This window comes from Cynocephalus volans, chromosome 5 (genome assembly GCF_027409185.1).
Source record: "Cynocephalus volans isolate mCynVol1 chromosome 5, mCynVol1.pri, whole genome shotgun sequence".
Taxonomy (NCBI): Eukaryota; Metazoa; Chordata; class Mammalia; order Dermoptera; family Cynocephalidae; genus Cynocephalus; species Cynocephalus volans.
The window spans coordinates 128,661,509-128,682,866 of record NC_084464.1 but is presented as its reverse complement, the minus strand read 5'-3'; the positions used below and the strand labels follow the sequence as shown (position 1 = coordinate 128,682,866).

The following is a 21,358-nucleotide window of genomic DNA, read 5'->3' as shown; positions in this document are numbered from 1 at the left end:
TATGACCTAATCTCAGAAGCAACACACCATCACTCATGCCATATTCTTTTGTTCACTGACCAACGCTAGTGCAGTCTGGGAGGGGACTGCACAAAGGTGTGACTACCAGGAGGCAGGAAAAACTGGGAGCCATTGTGGAAACTAGCTAGCACAGATATTTTAAAAAGTTAAAACAAAAAACAAACAACAAACAAAAAACCAAAAAAACTGACATTAGTTTTAATAATATATTTTATTTAAAAATCTGTATCTAAAGTATTATTCTTTCAACCACTAATTAATAAAAACATTATTGAGGTATTTTACATTCTCCTTATGCTAACTCTTTAAAGTCCCATATGTATTTTCCACTTATAGCACATCTCAATTCAGACTATCCAGATTTCAAGTAACCATACATCAAGTGTTCAGTAATGACTCCAACAGTGGTATTGTATTAGAGAGCACGGGTTTCTACAGTATGTATGGTTCCAGAGTCTGTGCTCTGAAGCACTTCTTGCTTAATCACAGAAGAAGAATGAGATGGTCTTTTGTCAACCAACATTAGTGCCATAATAAGAACCACAGATACCCTGAATATGTGACATCCTTTCTAATTTTTCTGTTATATGCAGTAAGCATTGTAGTGTTAAAAAGATTTAAACTAATGCCACTTCTAACCTAATGTAAAACAGGAATTTTTAGATGAATGTTAGAAAATTCACTCAATTCACTAAATATAAAATTTCTTTCATATGTTTAATGGATTTAAACCACATATTAAAAACAAGCTTCAAGCAGTGCTTCCTACTTAAATTAATTTCTAGCAGATAAATGGAGTTTTTAAAATCAAGTGGTCAGGCAACTCCTAAGTAGCTATTAGGTTGATGCCACACTTCCATAAAGTAGGTCGTAAGTGAGACCAGACAGATTTAGCAGTTTATTACACCTGGCACAGCAGGCAGCATGGAGCATCATGCCTCAGTGTTTCCCCTTGGCCCCCAAATCCCATGGGGTGATGTATTGCAGGGCCAAGTAGGTACTGAAAATATAGGTGAGGTACCCTGAGCTTAGGAAATCTCAAATATATAAGGGGCTTCTGGCAAAACTGCCAACCTATGCCATCAACAAAAACATTATTGTTATTATGCTGGAATGTAAGAAAATTTCCTTCAGGGAGAGCAGGGAGACTTTACTATCCTAGAATGTCTCTGAAGAGGGGGACATTCTCTATCGTTTTTGTAATGGTTGAAAAAAAAAAATCTGCTACCTCTAGCTTCTGAGGCATGTAAAAATGCCATGGAGAATTCTCTTCCAATATGTCGTATCCCTTAACAGTGACACTCTTTTAAAAGTCATTTTTTATTATAAATGTAAAAAATTTAGAAAGGTATTAAGAATAACCAGTGACAGAAATTGGATTAATAATATGATTGCTTTTGCAAGAAATTTAGTTTAAACAACTAAAATCTATGAAATCTGCTCTTTTATGCCTGGGTACCAGAATACCTAATACATTAACATTTTTCAAAGTGAATTTCCCCATTGCTTCATATGGAGTATTAGATACTTAATTAACAGAAAATATATGCTATTGCATTCAGTGTTCATTCACTGCATTTTCAGCTACCGTAGAATGATTAAATTTTTCATCTTTAGCAGTTTTATGATTGTAGTTAATTTTTTATCTGATTAAAATATCAGTTTCTAAAAGGACCTGATAGGAAAATGACTATGCAAAAAATATTTAAAATATAATTGATAGCTTTATATACTTAACCCTTTTTATCTTCTGTTTTTTGAAGGACTTTTGTTAAAAGAAGCAAGACGTAAGGCAGAATTTTCTTCTATTTTTCCATCTAGATGCTATGATGAAACATGATTTAGAACTATTCAAGGAATTAGGAGGTATTCTTCCAATTTTTTGGGGTCAACTTCTCTTAAGGCACCTCTTCCCCACTGTGCTCATTTAAGCAAAGTAAATTCAACCGTGTCTTTTATACAAAATACTTTAATAATTTACCAAAAAGGGGTATTCTGTATAAACTATGCAAAAACCAAAAAAATGTAAATTAACATGAAAAGAAAGTTGGGCTTTTACAGTATTTTTCAGGTTTTTTTCTTTTACTCTTTAGTACATGATCAGATAATTTCTTTATGTCCTTTGGATAACTACCATGTACAGTCATGGGTCGCTTAACAACGGTAAAACATTCTGAGAAATGTGTCGTTAAGCAAGTTGGTGGTTATTCAAACATCATAGAGTGTATTTACACAAATGTTAAATGGCATAGCCTACTACAAACCTAGGCTATATGGTATAGCCCTTATAATCTATGGGACCACTGATGTATATGTGGTCTGTCGCTGACGGAAACATCTTTATGCGGCACATGACTGTACATTATCTGAAAGACAAATGGATTTCGCAATTCTAGCTTAAAATCATATTTTTAAACTACCTATGTGCATTTTAGAATCAGACTGGGATTATGTCAAGAAAGATCATTTTAAAATAGGGTGTTCCACAACTGACATTGGTTCTACAAGTGCTCATAGTATTAATATTTTATGTCCATCTTCTAAAACTATCTCATCACTCCTTGTTCTTACCGTCCCCCTTTCCTACAAGCACAATTCTTCTAAAAGTTCTTTATGATGTTACCTCAATGGTACCACCATGGAAGGACTTTCAAGAGAGGAATCGGATCGTCCTTAAAAACTTGTTTACTCAGGTTTTAAGTTCCTTGACTGTTAAAGGAACACTGGTAGAGCACATTACTATATTCAGGAACTTAGAGGTTCTTCCACTGAAATGCAGCTTTACAAAAAAATAAATAAATAAACTATTTATTAGAGCAGCTAGTTTCACAGAAAAATTGGGCAGAAATTATGCAGAGTTCCCATATACCCCATGTATCACAACTTCCCCTGCTATCAATATCCCATACCAGAGTGGTACATTTGTTACAGTGGATGAACCTACATAGATATGTTGTTATCACCCAAAGTCCAGAGTTTACATTAGGGTTCACTCTTGTACATTCTGTTGGTTTTGTTAAATGTTTAATGGCATGTATATGCCATTACAGTATCTTACAAAATCATACGGAATAGTTTCACGGCCCTACATATGCTCTGCCTATTCAATGCTCCCTTCCTCCAACCTCTGGTAATCACTGATCCTTTTACCGTCTTCATAGTTTTGCTTTTTCCAGAATATTATATAGTTGAATTCATACAATACACTGCCTTTTTATATTGGCTTCTTTCACTTACTAATATGCATGTAAGTTTTCTCCATGTCTTTTTTGTTGCTTGATAAGTCAATTCTTTTTAGTGCTGAATAATATTCCATTGTCTGGATATACCACAGTTTATCTATTCACCTAGTGATGGACATCTTGATTGCTTCCACGTTTTAGCAATTATGAATAAAGTTGCTATAAACACTCATATGCTGGTGTTTGTATCGACATAAGGAATGGGTAAAGGGACACGAAAATCAACTATGATGTATATTGAGAGGTTAAAATGAATAAAATAAAATAAAATATAGATGAAAAGAAAAAAATGTATTGATCTGTCCTTGTTTTACAAGCAACACAGGCATCTTGTAGAGAATTAGAAATTGGAAGGAAATGTAGGGACATAAATAAAAACTCCCTGGAGTCTTATCATCAGAACTATCTAGCATTAATATTTGATACATTTCTTTCCATTGTTTTCCAGAACATTGTATACCCACACACATATGAGTATGACACATTTTAACATAATGGGAAAAAACTTGTTTCTGAGGACTTGCTTGTGTCTTTAAATATTTTTCAAAGCATAGCATTTTCTTTGTAATAGTCCCTCATATGCACATTCCATAATTTATTAAACTCATCCTGAACAAGATCATTGATGGAATTTGTACTATAATGAACGGGCTTTTTTAACTATAATTTTGCCTGCACTTCTGATTATTATATACATGATATTATTGGTTCAGAAGTAAAATTGTTTTTAAAGATCTTGATACATATTGCCAAATCACATTTCATAAAGACTGTCAATTTATATTCCCACCAGGAATGTTTGAAGGGGCCTATCTAACTGCTTTTTTGAGGTTATGACTTAATTGTTCATCTCCCGTCACCCTGTATTTTTAAATTAACAGCTTTATTGAAATATAATTTACATATAATAAAATTCACCTGTTTAAAGTATGCAGTTCAATGGTTTTTAGTATCTCTGTCCCAGTTTTTATAGCAACATGAAATTTAAAACCTTCAAAATCATAAAAAATGACAGGGCCTATCAGACATAAGAGAGCTACACTGTCAACTTTACGACATTAGGTGAATTGTAAAAGGAAGAGTTGTTCTTCTAAGAGTGTTTGTTTTTACTCTTCTTTAACACCATTCTTGAATTCTGAGTAAGTAAATATGGCCAGAAATAAATGAATTCAAAAACTTCTAGAAATGAGGCGATTGATAATCATTATTTGCAGATAATATCATTACCCAGAAAAACCGATAGACTCAAATGAAACAAAAAATTGAAACTTGTTAGAATTAATAAGCATGTTTAGTAAGATGACTAGATAAAACTAAATATATAAAACAAAAACTTGTGCCTAAACAAGTATATATTTATATACAAGAATATATGCAGTCGTACTTCCCACTTATAACTATTTACAATATCTAAGGGTAACCTGTTATAAAACTTTATTTATTTACTTGTTTACTTAAAGAATATTATAAAAATTTATTTATTAAAAATAAACTGACATATTAAGTACTTGAATCAGAAAACTGAATATTATAAACATGTCACTTGAATATGTATTAATTTATGTTTAACACAAAGATGAATGCAGTTTCCATATTATAATCATAATCATTATTACGTTTGCTCCTGAGAAAGTAAGTCTAAAGCTCATTTGGGAGAATAAAGTGAAAATATTTAAGCAAATATTCAAAAAGTAGAACAATGAGGGAGTACTTGTCCTGCCCATATTAAAACATAATATAAAGTTATAATAAATGGTGCTTTATGTTACTTACAAAAATCAAAAGCTGAATCAAAAATTACTTTAATAATAGCAATACTATTTGTTACAGAAGCATTAGAGCAATGTTCTGAATTTGATTCTAGTGTCCATGTGCTTAAGCATTCATTTCTAGCTCAGAAATGACTTTGATATAGAGTATTACTTTCTATTTGATAAAGTTGGTGCTACACATCTGGGATTTAAAAAAATTATTTAGTAAATTGTTCTAGCATAGTTATCAGTTTAGAAGGCAATAGAACAAAGTGGATCACCAACCCTATACCTCATAGCAAAAGAAATTTGAAATAGAAGAAAAAGTTACATTTTAAGTAAAACTGTCTTACATTTGTATTTGAAACAAATTTCAGATTATAAATATAAAATTATAAAGAAACAAGATATCTGATTATATAAAATGGAACTTACTGGACATAAGAAAGTTTCAAAAAAAGAAAAAAATTTAATAGCAAAGTGTGGACTAGATAACAATAAAACGTAAAACAAAAACATTGGTAAAATTAGTAGAACACTGAGAAATTCAGTTAGCTAAGCTTTTGTAACTGTGGTGATAAAGTTGAAAAAGATATTGTGAAATGGTCACTTTCAAACCCAGCTGCGGTGTGTGTGGATTGTTGTAGTTTTTCTGAAAATAGAGGTGATACATTTCAGGTACCATCTGCAAATATTTATTTTATGTGTGTACAAAGATAATGATTGATGACAGGGATACATTTATGTCTTGGTAGTGCCATCCTGGAGCCAGCACTGTGCTGAGAAAAGGGCCTTTTTAATGTTTAAGGCTTTAACTCAGTGGTTTCACTTATCTGAATCAACTCTAAAAGAAATAATCATTTCTGAATTACAAGTAATAGCAAAATAATGCAATCAACTTAAATGCCCAACAATGTGGAAAAGGATGTTATAATACATCCTTACAACATATTATTCAGCCATTAAAAATTATATTTGTGCAAAATATTTTAAATCACGAGGTTTAATCATGGTTCAATGTTTAACAAGTAGGATCCAAATGAATGTGCACAGTAGAGTTTCAATGTTGTTAAAAACATTTCTGTCTCTGAATATAGATCAAGATTGAAAAAAAAATGCCAAGATTTAAAAGAGGCTATTTCAATCTAGTGATAATATAAGTGATTTTAATTTTAATTTTGAATAAATTTATTAAATTTTTATAGAGTATATATGCATATATGTGTGTGTGTGTATATGTGTATATATACATTCTACACACAAAAAAACATATAAAAATTTAGACTGTATGAATTCCTCGATGTACTTTAGTGCTTCAGTTTATCAGTTTCTTCACCTATAACACTGGGAAAACATTGTCTACCTCATAAAATTCTTCCAAAAATTAAATAAATTAAATGAGGTGATTATTGAGTGATTACTACATAGCAGGTACTCAATGATTGTTAACAACTGTTATTCTCATTATTAGCATCTTTTAAAATGTTAAATTCCCTCCTCTATTTCATGAGACCCATGCTAGTTTGGATGATGTGGTGAGTTTTCATCTTTTTCTATTATTTTTGGTGTCTTTGTGAATACATTACTGGGAAGTCAAGGACAGCCATGTATAGGGTTGTTAAACAGTCAATACTTAAATCTTTCTTAATCAGATACAAACCATAGAAACCCCCAATTTGTTTATCTTCAACATCCAAGGTGATCAGTGATGGCTAGTTCAGTTCCTCTGGTCTTTCCTGGAAGCTACTGTCTGGGCCAATCTTTGAGTAGCTGGAGGCAGTTCTACCTTCCGTAGATCGCCCAGTGCTCTGTAGAGGCTCATCTCAACACTGCTCAGATGCTCCTGCTGACCGGATACTAGGTCAGATGTTCTGCAGAGGACTGTCAGGATCCAGCAAGCTGCTTTCCAGATCAAAACCACTGCAATCGTGGTGGGCTTAGCCAATGCTGATTTTAGGTGGGATTTTCAAGTTTGTGTTATTGGAGTTAGTTTTTGTTGCCTAGTAATATGGAACTAAAAGGATGTGCTTAGAGAGAAATGTTCCTTTTTATATGTTGGTGAATTTAGGGGGAAAAAAATTTCCATTTTCTTTATCGTGCAAATCAAAATCTGTTTAAATCCTAAGCTCTGAAATCCATTTAAAATTTATGGTTACATCGGAAAATGATATACCTCTTCCTAATTTGAATTTAATGTAAACTGATTTTTAATTGTTTTGTATAACCATGGGTAACAGATTTTTTTTGAACATTGCATGGTAAAAATCAGCAAATATGTCAGACATAGCGCAACATTACAAGGAAACAGCACAGCATATGTTGACAGTTATAGAAGAATTGCTGCTGTTTCCACCCTTCACACCAGAATAATTTTTTCAATATTTACCTCCCATGTGTAGAGAGAGAAACATATGGGGCTTTACATAATCTTAAGCATTAACAGGTGGCTACTTAGGTACATTTAATTTGCAGGCAACATCAATACTGAACAACACAGTCAGCTCCACATGGCTCCCAAACTCTTTCTGCTAACTTTCCATTAGCAAAATTAAGATCATTAAAATGGAAGGAGGGTATACTCTTCCCTCAATTTGCTTCAACCACCTTTCAGAGTCATGAATAAAACACGTTTTCAAAAATGCCTTGGCATTTTGCTGTTCCTTTTGTTCAAGGGAACTTCAGTAACTGTGCATAATATATACCTGTGAATAACTACAAGCAGCACAATGTTTGCATTTAAAATGTGCTTACGTTTTTTATTCTCCCTATAATCTGCTCTTTATGGGCATAAAATTATGGTGCTTAAATTCTAAGTAATTTATCAAAGCATGGGGTCAGACAAACTCCTCAAAGCAACGTGGAAATATTTCTCCAAAGGCAGTCCAACTACAGAGGTCATCTGAGTCTTATTTCCATATTCAAGCACTCTGGCAAAATCTGTATAAATTATCATTGCTGAAATTTTTGCTCGACCTGTGCCAGATGCTGAGCTGTGAATTCTATATATTTTATTTCCTCTAATTTGATTCAGACTGGAGTATGTAGTTTGTCCTCTCTGGCTCTGAATTTCTATAGATGCTAATCTCTCTGACCTTATAAATCATCCTGCAATGGCCTAGGATCCCAGAATGAAAGAAAATGAGGAGAGATAATAAGCAGTGTTTTTTTGTTTTTCTTTTTGTCTTGCTTTTTTGGTGCTTACTACATGTTAAGTATTGTCTGAACATTGTACATGTATTAACTCACTTAATTACTGCAATGACTTTATGAAGTAGGTGGTATAATTTTCCCAGTTTTACAGAGAAGAAAATTGTAGCCCTGAGAGTTTAAGTTTTCAAGTTTATACAATGAGGGAGGGGCTTAGATCAGAGGTAAAACCTAGGCTGTTGGAATGGATAATCCATACTCTTAACTCCACTCTACGGTTGGAGTCATATTCCTCTTACCTTGAAAATTCTACCACCCAAATTCAATGAGGGCAAGAAGTAGTGAATCTGTGGTATTTGGAAGATACTCCTAACAAAGATTAGTGAGAGATTTTGGAGTGTCCAAGGTCTGTGGAGGTTCTTTTCAGCCCTGATGTCTTCCCATAAGGGAAGTGTTCTGCAGAACTGGTTAGAGTCCAAGGAGCTGTGTTTTCACGAAGGTTTATGAGAAGATCAATTTCTCACATAATCTCTCCTCATCCTATGTCTATTACCCATTCTCACGGCTTGGGGGGAAGAAAGTTTTAACATGAATAAATATGTGTGGCATATTTGTTAATAATAAGCTATGATTATAACAGGTTTAGGTATAGATATTAGGTTGCATCATATGATTTCAAGAGCTAACATTAATGTAAATTATTTGTTAAACAACACAAATGTATTAGATATTGTACTCACTCCTTTCAAGGAGTTTAAGTGTTATTTGGTTCTTTGTTTTTTTTCCATGCAACTATTGAACCAAAAAAGTAAAAATAAAATGAAAGATTTTATGATATATTCTTTTACCTCCAGGTAAAAACTGTTAATAGCTACTACAGACAGTTTTGATCCAATTATTAATGTAAAGACATTTGAACATAGATGTTCTACAGCCCCACTTACTCTCACCTAACATTTAAGAAATTTGGTCACCATCTTTAGTATGTTTTCTTCCCTCCCAAATACTCAGTTATTATGCAACATTTTCTTATCACAAACTTTGTCTTTCCTCACATTTCTTATTTCTATTTTTGTAGATTTTATTATGAAGATTGTTGGAATCACTCATTAGTTGATGATGTTCAGTAATCCTAGGAATGACTCAGAAATCTGAAGGATTTACTCACAGTTTGGACATTATTATTATTGTATATTCTAATACTTTGCTCCCAAATTTAAGTCTTTTGCCTTGCTAGGGCATTTCAAGTGCACATTTTTAATATAAAGTTGAACAGAGATACTGGAGGTAGAATTTCTAGTTGTACTAGATTTGGGATAGTCTTGAAGAAAAAAAACAACTTTGCCCTAGTTTGTATGATATTAAATGGATGTTTTAGGAGGGACTCTGGTTTGGCTGCAATAGTATAGAGATGAGTTAATCAAATATGTTTTCCTGTTTTCTGCCACTTAGTATGCTAAACTGTGTACCTCATTATCTTCTAAGGAAAAACACACACATTCATAGGTACATATTTTCTTGCAATAGAGACATCCAACAAGACAGCTCTGAAGAGTGTGATTAACTTGAAATAATGGTGGCCTTTAGGGTTTCAGGCTTTTTCCACTTCATATTATTTTAGGTCTATTATTACCACAGGTGAACTCTATTTCCCAAGAAAGATGACACTAAATTAATTCTTCTGTGACTTATGTCATCAATATAGATAGCTAGGATAGAAATAAAACTCCATGTCTCTACCTTTTATGAGATTCTAGGTAGCTATTTTTTTTAAACTTATTTTTCAGAAACTGCTGATTTTCTATATCCTGATAATGATCGTGGACTCAGAAATAAATCTTCACACACAGACAAATGAGATTAAACACACACGTGAATGCACACACATACACCCACACACAAATTCATTACTGTGGCAAATTCAAGAATACTGTTTTATTGTATTTTCCCTTATAGAATACATAATAAAATAAGAAATTCCTTCAAAGTAAATGTTTCATTTCCTTGCTGTTTTCAAGCACATCATGTAGTGGATGAACACTTCTCGACTTCTAAAAGTTTTCAGGACAGATTACACATGCTACCTTACTCATTCCTTATTAGGATTGCATCACTCACACTTTTTCTTTATATTTAAAAACACCAGAATTCTGTTTTTTGTATGAGCAAAAATAACTGATCGTAAGAAGTCTTTGAATAGTAACTGAAAAAATACATAAAGATAAAAGACACTGTACCCTGCTTAATAATAATTTGACATATAGATAAATATAGTTGGGATACATTTGTTGAGTAAATTAAGGATTGATTTTTCTAAGCCATACCAATTTATTAAGTTTTTATAATACACTGTCTTCTTAGGGCACGTTAGTATATGATATTCTCATTAATTTATTTATGGGTTAAGAAATCAATCAACTACATTTTTTGATTTTTATTCTCTCTGGAATTTATCAAAATCTATTCAATAAATAAATTTCTGAAAGTGATACGAAACAGATATGCCCATAAAATACAAACAAAATAATTCAGACAGGAGAACCACATAAACATGCAACCATAAAAAGCTATATTGTCTTAAACAGTAAAAATTCATTGTAGTAGTGATTATTCTGAGAGTCTTAGAGAAAAAATTTCAAATAGCAAAATTAGTGAAATGGAAATTAGTGAAATAGTGAAATTTATTAATGGAAAAGTTAGAGAAGTAATGAGAACAAAGAATGATATATAGTCAAGAGTATTCAATCCAGAACAGCTATCTAACTTGGCTTTTTCTAAGGAGGGTTAGAACGAGCACTAATACACTGTGATATATTATGTTGTGACTTATTAATGTGTGTTTTCCCCAAGAGTTTTATAAGCAAAGAAATTTTGGAAATTCTGCATGTCATCTTCCTTTTTTGAGAGTAGAGTCACAGTGCATTGGAGAAGTCTTACATTAATTGAGATTATGCAGATATTTTTCATTGTTGTAAAATGAACGTAACATAAATATACCATTTTAAAGTAAACATTTCAGTGGCATTAAATATTTTCACAATATTGTGGAACCATAACCTCTATCTAGTTCCAGCTATATGGCTTTTTAGTCATTAATTTGACCATGTATCATTTTCCTTTTGGAATATCTTTAAATTTTGGTGTGTCTAGAGAATACATTCATAGGAAAATGATATAACCCGATTTTCTCATTTTAAAAATTAAAAATAAAAAGTATGATCTTGAGAGATTAAATGTTTTGCTCAAGATCACACGGGTAATTGGGACCGAGCCAGTATCTCAACCAGATTACCATTTCCAAGAACAGGACCTTTTCTATTTCAAGGTATTTTCCCTTGTCTCCATGTATGTTGCTTGATCTGATGATCCAGTAATCTACAAACAATAGGTCAAACTTTTACCTTGAAAGATTCAGAATTAAAATAAGTATCTTTAATTTTTAAAGAAGAACATTACTTTTAAAAGCTACACTGTACTTGTTTTTTAACTCTCTCGTTGTGATTTTGTGATGAGAATTTTTATTGTAAGAGCTCTGTTTAATTTGCACAATTCTGTTCTTAGGTCTTTTTAAGATTGTGGCTGATAAAACTCCGTACCTTACTATGGAAGAAATTACAAGAACCATTCATATTGGACCAAGTAGACTAGGGCATCCTTGCTTCTATCATCAGAAGGATCTAAAACTAGAGAATCTCACCATAGAGCAGGGTGAGCAAATCATGCTCAACTCAGTTGAAGAGATCAACGGAGAAATAATGGTGAACTGTGGAGTAGTAAGGAATCATCAAAATCATTCCTTTACTTTGCCTTTGTCACAAGAAGGAGAATTCTATGAGTGTGGAGATGAACATATTTATACCCTAAAGGAGATTGTTGAATGGAAGATTCCCAAGAACAGAACCCGAACTGTGAAACTTACAGATTTTTCAAATAAGTGGGACTCAGCAAATCCATTCCCTAAAGACTTTTATGGTGCTCTGATTCTCAAGCCTATTTATGAAATTCAAGGTGTGATGAAATGTAAGTATCTGCTGGGAATGATGCTCTGTGAGCCTGAGTATGTGGAGTTTGGGAAAGAGAAAGGTTTTAGACTCAAGAATGGGACTATGTCCCTGTTTCATCCATTAAGCCCACTGAGAGCTCCTCACCTATAAAAAAGCAAACTACAAATCTGTTGCAAGAATCAAATTGAATAATGTATGTACAGGTATATTATAAATGGTATGGTACTATCCAAATGCAAAGTGCTGTAACTGTCAAATATAGGAAGGTTAAAATACTAATTTATTTTTATTACTTCAAATTAAATATGATTAGAAAAGAGCTACTTTTTAGAACAGAACATATTTAGTTGGAAAAAGGCTTTCTTGTATGGAGGTGGTGAACAAAGAGGTAAATATATGAAGTTTCTTTAATGTGTCCCTTCCTCCTACTTTTGTGGCAGCCTTTTTTTTCCAGTCACCCATCACTGGTTATCAATCTCTGTTAGCTCAGAGTGATTATTAAATTCAACAAATGTGTGTTTTCATATGAAATTTTCATAGAATTATCAAGGTTGTAAAATAGGAATATCTGGAGAGAGTATTTTTACCTCAAAGGCATTAACACCTTGAATTTTCAAGATTATGGCACGTAAGTGGGGCAAGTAGTGGAGCAAAGATTTCAGAACTTGGAGTCAAAAGGCCTGAATTCTAATTGTGGGTCAATACTTAACAAATGGTGACTTTGGTGAGCCATTTAAACTCCCTGTGTTTATGCAAAGGAGATCATGATACCCCTTTTGCCTACCTCTTTGGGGTTGTTTTGAGAGAAAAATAGGTATTATTTAAGTACTATATGTAATGCATTTGAAAACATAAAGCACTGTGAAAAAATATTTGGTCAAAAGGTACCTCCTTAAGATATCTCCAAACCTACTTATCTCTGCTCCCATTAATATTGTTGGTCATTTATACAATTATGAAAAAATTGATGTGAATCTTTCATCAAGTTTTAAAACTGTGTTAAATTCTGCCACATACAAATATTTAACCAGAAATTGATCAATGATTTTGAACTACAGGCATATGTAAAAAAATTCACTCATGATTATCTTTAACACTATAAAAAATTGAGGCCACAGCAAATTTCAGACCTCACATTAGTGTTCTGTTAGCTATCCCAAAATGTGCAATTGAAATGGGTAATTGAGTTTTCCTCAATTTTCATAAGTAATAGATAGCACTTGCTCATTTTAAAATTTGTTAATTTTCTAAAACTATTGGCATTTCCTACCTATCATGTGGTTGCAAATGAGGGGAAACCCTAAACCTAAGCACGTGGACAAGACGGTACAACACTGAATGAATCTAGAGATCAAGAAAGGCTTCTCTGAGGAAATGACATTTAAACTAAGACTTGAAAGATGCATGGGAGATAGGCAGGTGAGCAAGAGATTGGAGCCCAAGTGCAGCTGGTGTGAGAAAAAAAGGAGAGGGCAAGTTGAGACAAATATGAAAACACACAGTGGGGGAGAGGAATCAATCATGGAGGGGCTTGAAATATATGCTATGGGGTTAAAAGTTGTCCTAAGAGCAAATCAGTACAGGGTTTTAAGCTGGGAGGGACAGGGACAGAGGAGTGTAGTGAGGCCAGTTGGGTCCATGAAAGAGAACAAGAGGTTTACAAAATAGAGATTGTCAGTGAGAAAGAAAGAAACGTAGCTGAGCCAATGGTTTAAGTAGTATAATCTGCAGGATTTGAAGGTCTAGTGGAAGGGAAAAGAAGACAACCTTAATTCCCAGCCTTTTGCTTTGATTTGCTGATTGGATGGAGTTGCATTTTATTAAATATAAATGTCAGAAGAGCAGGGATGCTAACAGAATTGTTTAGGTGCATCTAAGTATGGTTTCCTGCTAACTGAGATCCCAGAAGAAAGCCTTTAATTGAAATAAAATCCTTCTCAAAATGTTTTAGTCTAATTTTTATTCTTTAATGATACTAAAATGAAACTTTCATTTTATTTATGCTGAATCTTTAATTTCTTAAGGATAATTTTAAACATCAGTTCTTATTGTATAGCAATTTCAGGACAGATGCTGTACGAGAATGGCTTGCATGTATACTGACTGCAGAATACTATCTGGAAATAGAGGATGGGTGTCTACCACAAATACTCAATTTAAAAATTTTTGATGCTATAGGTATTTTTTCCCTCTAAATACAAAATGTAGGCTATGTTTTGAATCAATTGTGGTCTTGTATTACATTATTCTTTCTTAAATTGAGTATTCAAACTTGCTTTGAAGTCAAGGGACGTTGCTAAATTGCTTTCCACAGACCTCGAGTGTTAGGCACAGTCAAAACCCCTCTTGGCTTAAGTCCTTCCTTTCTAAAGCGACGAAAAAGAATAGGTCTGAGTGGGGGATGGGAAGGTTTACAGAAACCTTAGGGAGAAGAGCAAGATGAAAAAGACTGATAACTACAGGAAGCTATGAAATATTGATTTGCTGGAAAGAACATAGCAAATGTGAGAGAAGAGGGAATATAAGATATTCTACTCTTATTATTAGATTTTAATATGTTGTTAATGTGAGAATTTAGGCTCCATAAAAATTAAAAAGTAGAAGAAAGTGTTTAAATAAAATATTTGTTCGTGGAAACTCTTGGTAAAAATTCATGTTATAGGCCTGAAACCCCACTAATTCTCACATTTAATAATTTTTAAAAAATTATCCTTCATTGGAAAATAGATATAAAATAACAGCCCAAAGATCTGACTACTGGTCTTGTATAAGTCATTTTATGATGCCTATCACAGGAAGATAAAATTCATTTTAATGTAGCAAATATATTGCATAATATTTGCACATGAAAAATTGAGTCAATTTGCTTCAAAAAGGCAGAGATCTTGACCGTATTATTAAATGATTAAATTCTAACTTTTAAAAATAGTGTTACGTTTTCATGTGTAGAATGATAATAATTTCTTTTGTAACTGAAAATTTCAGAGTTGTACAGCTAACTTTCCTTTTAAAAGAAATCTTTAATGCCTGCAGAAATTGGGGGGTACAGTTTTTGCTCAGATTCATAAAACATTAGTTCATTTTATAAGCAGTGATGAAATCACACAGTGAAAGGTGGTATAAGAAAGGCTGTATGTGAATATTGCATAATACATGATATGTGAATAGCACAGAAAACACTTTGGTCTTTAGTATTCTGAGACTTCCTTTTTCTCTCATTTAATTTTTAAAAACAATTTCAATATTTATCAAAGTCAAAAAAGTCAAATAGTAGTAGATATGGTTTTAACAAAGTTATCAGCAAAACTTGTGCCCCGACCATTCCCAAATTTCCCCCACATTCTGCTACTCCGAGATAACTCCATTAAGTATTTTTCCCCTGCTTTCTGGTAGTTGCATTCACATTTCCAGATAATATAGGAATATTGCTATTTTTCAAGTCATTGACTTTATATATTAACTACTGACTTTCACATGTGGCAATTAAGATGTAATTCTCTTGTATTCCTACTTCTCCATTCTCTCAATATATGGTAATTCATGGTTAAGCATTAGTACTTTCATATTATGACAATTTGCTGCTGAACCAGGTGGTATATAATAAGTCTAATTCCATTTATGCAAAACAGTTTTTCTGTAATGATGACCTTATTGTTTTCTCTGCTTGGTTTTCTTCAATCCTCTCCTAAGTCTTGGTGTATTCTCCAACATCTGTGTAAAAAAAAGGCACATAATGCAATTTTCCACAGAGCCCAAACTGTCAGTAAACCTATCTTTTCTATTATTTTTTTCCCTGAAGGTATTTCTCTTGTAAACTTCCAGCCTCATGCTTCAATCTGAGTTGGTTGCTCTCTAAGCCTACTACATAGGTCTTGTCCTGGGGCTTCCATTCAAAATCATCCTGGTGGTTCCCTTTTGACTTGCTTCTGTGTTAACTAGCTATTTCTGGAATCAACTGACTAACTTCCTCTTTCTTGATTTTCTTCCAGTTTTGATGGAGCCCACCCCTGCTTGGTGCAGGGGACGTTAATTAATTAGAGAGACTGCTGTTTGAAAAATCTTAATTCCACACTCATGTAAGATAACAGTTTGGCTACTTATAGAATTCCAGGTTGAAAATAATTTCCCCTGAGAATTTTGAAAGCTTTGCTCCCTTATCTTCTGCCTTCTAACACTGCCTTTGAGAGATTATCCTTACTAATCCAGAGTTTCACAGTAATGTACTTTGTGGTGGGTCTGTTATTTTAGGTGATGGCAATTTCCAATCTGGAAATTTAAGTTTTTCACTTATGGAATAATTTTTTTGATAATGTCCTTTCAATTACACTTTCTCTTCTCTTTTTCTTTAATGTCTAATCTCATACTGAGGCTTCCTTACTGATCTTCTAGGACTCTTTTCTATTTTGTGTCTTCTTCGCTTTGGTTAACCTTCAGCGAAAATTCCTTAACTACATTTCCAATTGTTTCAATGAATTTTTAATTTCAGCTATCATATTTTTAATTTCCAAGAGTTATTTTTTTTTACATTATTGTAAAAATGTTACCCTGTTCTTATTTTAGGATGCAATATCTTATCTCTGAGAATATCACAATTTTTAAAGTTTTCTATTGCTCCATGCATGTTATCGCCCTCCTTTGGGTTCTTTTTTCTTTTTTAAATTTTGGTCTGTCATTCCTGTTAAATGTTTTCATCAAATGCCTGGTGTTATTTGCCATTTGTTCATATTTACATGTGAGGCACCTTTTTTTTCTGTTTGTTAATTTACAAGTGAGGCACTATTTACATATAAGCTCTGTGTTTATGAATTTTAAGTTTCATCATGACAGCACTTTCATTGTGGCATCCCCCAAATTCAGGTTGTGGGTGTATTTCCTCTGGGGCTGGTTCGGTTTCACCCTAGAAGATTCTTCCTGATATCTTCTGGGGTTATGAAACTATTGGAGCCTTGTGGAGAAGGAGCTGAAGTTCTCACCATTCCCCTTACAGATTTAGACTTAATGCCTTTGTTTTTAGCCCCATGCTTCTGTCCTGTGCACCTCCACCCAGTTTTCCAGATTCTGAGATCCTGTGTGTACTGTTTACTGCAGAGAGAGAGAGGTGGAAGTTGTTGTCACCTATCTTCCCTAGATTAGGGACCTGGGTTTAATTCTTCAGACATTTGAATAATCCCTTTGTTTTCATCTCCCTAGCTTCAATTCCACTCCTAGAGGGGCCTTATGTCTTCAATTCCTAAGACTTTTGAGGGTCTTGTAGGGAAAGGAACACTTAGTTTTCATAGGATTCTGGCACCTTAGGCACATAGTCATTACTTTTTGTATTCTGCCAGATCATTTACCATCCTTCCATCTGATCTCTGTCTGAATTTAGATTAAGGATTGCAGGTGCCTTTTAGATTCATTAAACCCCTTTCTTTCTCTCTCTTTTTTTCCTTTTTCTCCTTTTTACTCAATGGTAAATTGAGGGGAAGAAAGAGTTGGAAAGATATATATTTCACCCATAAACCTCACTACTTACTTAAATTAGTTCTAAGCCAGAGTTTTGTCTAGATCTACTTAAATCTCTCAAAGGACTGGTTGTTAATACTGCTAAATGATTACAAGAATAACCATAAATTCAATATTTTTAGTAAAACATAATTTTCAGTAATTTATAAAAATATCAGTCAGTTTCTTATGCATTTATTTTTGTCTTCTCAATGCCTGAGATAGAATAAATGATCAATAAGTATTCAGTAAATCAAGTACATAAATGAATAAATAAAGCAACTAAAGTAGTACCGTTTATGCATATTTATTTATGTTGTACTATACAAAGTTTCTGTTTAGGTAACAAGAGGGTTTTCTCACTCACTGTGTCTGGATTTGACTTATTACGATGACATCTTTTGTGAGTTCAATAACTAAGGCAAATATTAACTTCATGGCACCAAAGTTGATATCATTTGCATTCGTATAACAGGTTCAATTTCTTAGCAAAGCTTTTTCTAATATGCCCATGAAAACTCTGTGACGATATGATATTTAGAACCAGTGGATACTCTAGTCAGCTTCCGTTTCATTTTCTTTCTTTAGGCTGCAATCTTATTCCTAATAGAAATATCAAACTGCAAGCAGAGAAAGGTACATATTTTCATTATGTACCTATTTATTTTTCCACTACTAACTAGTATTGTTTTATCAGTCAGAGTTCTCCACAGGGACAGAATACATACATATAAAATGTGTAAGAATATGTTGCGTTGTATATAAAAGTACGTATTATTATAAACAATATTGTTTGTTTATTTTAATGAATTGACTCATGCAATTATGGGGATGATAAGCTCTAAATCTGTAGGATAGGCTGGTAGGCTGGAAACTTAGGCCTGAATTAATGTTGTAGTCTCGAGGCAGAATTTCTTTTTCTATGGGAAACCTCAATTTTTGCTCATAAGACCTCCAACTGACTAAATGAGGCCCGTCCACGTTAAGAAGGGTAACATTCTTTACTTAAAGTCAACTGATTTGTAGATGTTAACTACATCTACAAAATACCTTCACAGCAACACTTAGATTAGTGTTTGATTAAATAACTAGGTACCATAGCATAATCAAGTAGACACATAAACCTAACCATCACAACCATCGATGGAAAACATGCTGACCTATATCATCTGGTATGAGAAAATGTTTATTCACTTTTATTAGCTTTTAGAAACTAAATGAAAATGTAAAAGTCAGAGTAATGTTACAAATAAACCCATATCAAATGCAAGTATATTCATTTAAAATTACTCTTGATTTCTCAATAAGGGTCATGGTGGGTTTTTTTGTTTGTTTTACTATAGAAGTTAGAGCGCAATCCAAAAGGCACTTTCACTGTTTAGAAACCTGAACAGCAGAAAAGTCAGAGAACCATCTAACAAAACGGAATTTCATAGTGTAGTTTTGCAAGTTGAAATAATGTTGAATAAATGGGAAAAAATTAACTCACAGAATATATATGAAGAAAACTGACATCACATGGATGAACTGTAAAGCAAACTTCAACTTAAATCAAAGAAGATAGAGCTGAGAAATTATGAGTAAGTCTAATAACTGCCATATAATAAAAGGATAGTACAATGCAAAAATCTATCAAAACAAATCACTAAATAATTGAGAAATTGAGATGAAGTTTATGAAAATACTTTTGAGAAAAATAAGTATAGTCTTGCAAAGTCAATGAAAAAGAAATCAAACAGAAAGTGAAAATGTTCAAAAAATATAAATTATTATTATTATTAAATAATAACATAAGAGGAACTGGAAGTTGTGAGAAATTGCAGGGCTGACATTTACAAAACTCATTTAGATGATCCTGCCTTCAAGACTTGAATGATATGATCTCGGCAGATTTTCAACCCAGTGCTAATTTAGGTCCAATGGCAAAGAGTAGGTCCTCACATACTGAGTTGAAACTGAGAATATTCTAGAATTGAATATCAACTGGTCAAGGAAACATGTGTTCCCCAACACCAACTAAGCTTAAATGTAATTCTTTATTTTCTCTTTAAAGGTAATTTTAGTGGGGTCCCCCAAATTTAAACTTAGTTAAGAGAGTTGTTACAGTTGGGAAATGCACAAAAGCACCACATTTTAACTAACCTTCGCCTTGCAAAGGGACTTTCCCTGAGAGAATAGGCAGAAAGAGGAAGTTTAGTGAAATGACTCAGCAGCATAAAGAGGAAACCATTGTTACCTTTTTAGAGAAAATAGAATGAAAATTGTTTTTCACAAGAGCTCCCTTTGGATAAGCAGAAAGTATAACCAGTGAGAATAATTCATGTTTACCTAGAAAGAAAATTTGGAAAGTTTAAACAAAGATTGTGTAAGTATACGTTGTTTTTCTTTGGCTTAGTCTGAAACTGGAAAATTTGTAATACATACCTCCAGGAATATCTCTCATGCTCTAAGTTGCTGCTTTCTTATCTATCATTATGAAGGCAAAGAGAGCTTTTTCTAAAAATGACATTTTCTAATTTAGGCTTTTTTTGGGAGGAGGGAATTACATTTTTCAAATTGTAAAATAACAAATGCTTGTTTAAATAATTTCTAACACACACACGCACACACGCTCACACGCACCCCCGCGCGCACGACTAGAATTATATACCAAAATGTAAGCAATGGCAATCTAAAACTTTTATAAACTTATGAAAGATTGCAATTTTTCTCTTATATTTTAAAATACTTTTATAAAGCATGTAATATTGTTTTATAAGAAAAACAAAACAGAAAGTATTGGTTTATTTATCTTTCTCTAGGAGAGATCCTTAATATTATATGTCATAAAAATTAGTTAAACTATTCCAGTTTAAATACTTGAAGATGTTATTTTCCAAATTCTAGACAACTTCCTTATATCTGCAGGATTGTAAAGGTAGCTGCACTGGAAGTATAAATAAACTCTTTTTTTCTTTCTTTTTTTTTAACTCTGGTTTTACCTACTCTTGACTTCAAATTGAGCTAATATACAACCAAGAATTGAAAGTTACTTTAGGATGTGAGTTTATAAAAACAAATACATTTTTTAAAAAAAATTTTATTTTGTCGATATACATTGTGGCTGATTATTGTTGCCCATCACCAAAACCTCCCTCCCACCTCCCTCTCCTCCTCCCCGCCACCAATGTCCCCTCTGTTTGCTTGTCGTATCAACTTGAAGTAATTGTGGTCGTTATATCTTCTCCCCCCCCCCCCCCGGTTTTTGTGTGTGTGTGTGTGTGTGTGTGTGTGTGTGTGAATTTATTTATTTATTTTTAGCTCCCACCAATAAGTGAGAACATGTGGTATTTCTCTTTCTGTGCCTGACTTGTTTCACTTAATATAATTCTCTCAAGGTCCATCCATGTTGTTGCAAATGGCAGTATTTCATTCGCCTTTATAGCTGAGTAGTCTTCCATTGTGTAGATGTACCACATTTTCCGTATCACTCATCTGATGATGGACATTTCCTCTGGTTCCAACTCTTAGCTATTGTAAAGAGTGCTGCAATGAACATTGGAGAACAGGTATACCTTCGACTTGATGATTTCCATTCCTCTGGCTATATTCCCAGCAGTGGGATAGCTGGGTCATATGGTAGATCTATCTGCAATTGTTTGAGGAACCTCCATACCATTTTCCATAAAAGCTGCACCATTTTGCAGTTCCACCAACAGTGTTTGAGAGT

The 21,358-nt window shown here is 33.1% G+C and overlaps 1 protein-coding gene across 1 annotated transcript in view; it reads left to right on the top strand.

Moving 5' to 3' along the window:
* The window catches only part of THEMIS (thymocyte selection associated), a 179,659-nt gene that overhangs the window by 48,336 nt on the left and 109,965 nt on the right, over nucleotides 1-21,358 (top strand). The window contains 1 exon segment of the mRNA XM_063098116.1: nucleotides 11,723-12,181. Within this exon segment, the coding sequence (XP_062954186.1) occupies nucleotides 11,723-12,181 (459 nt within the window).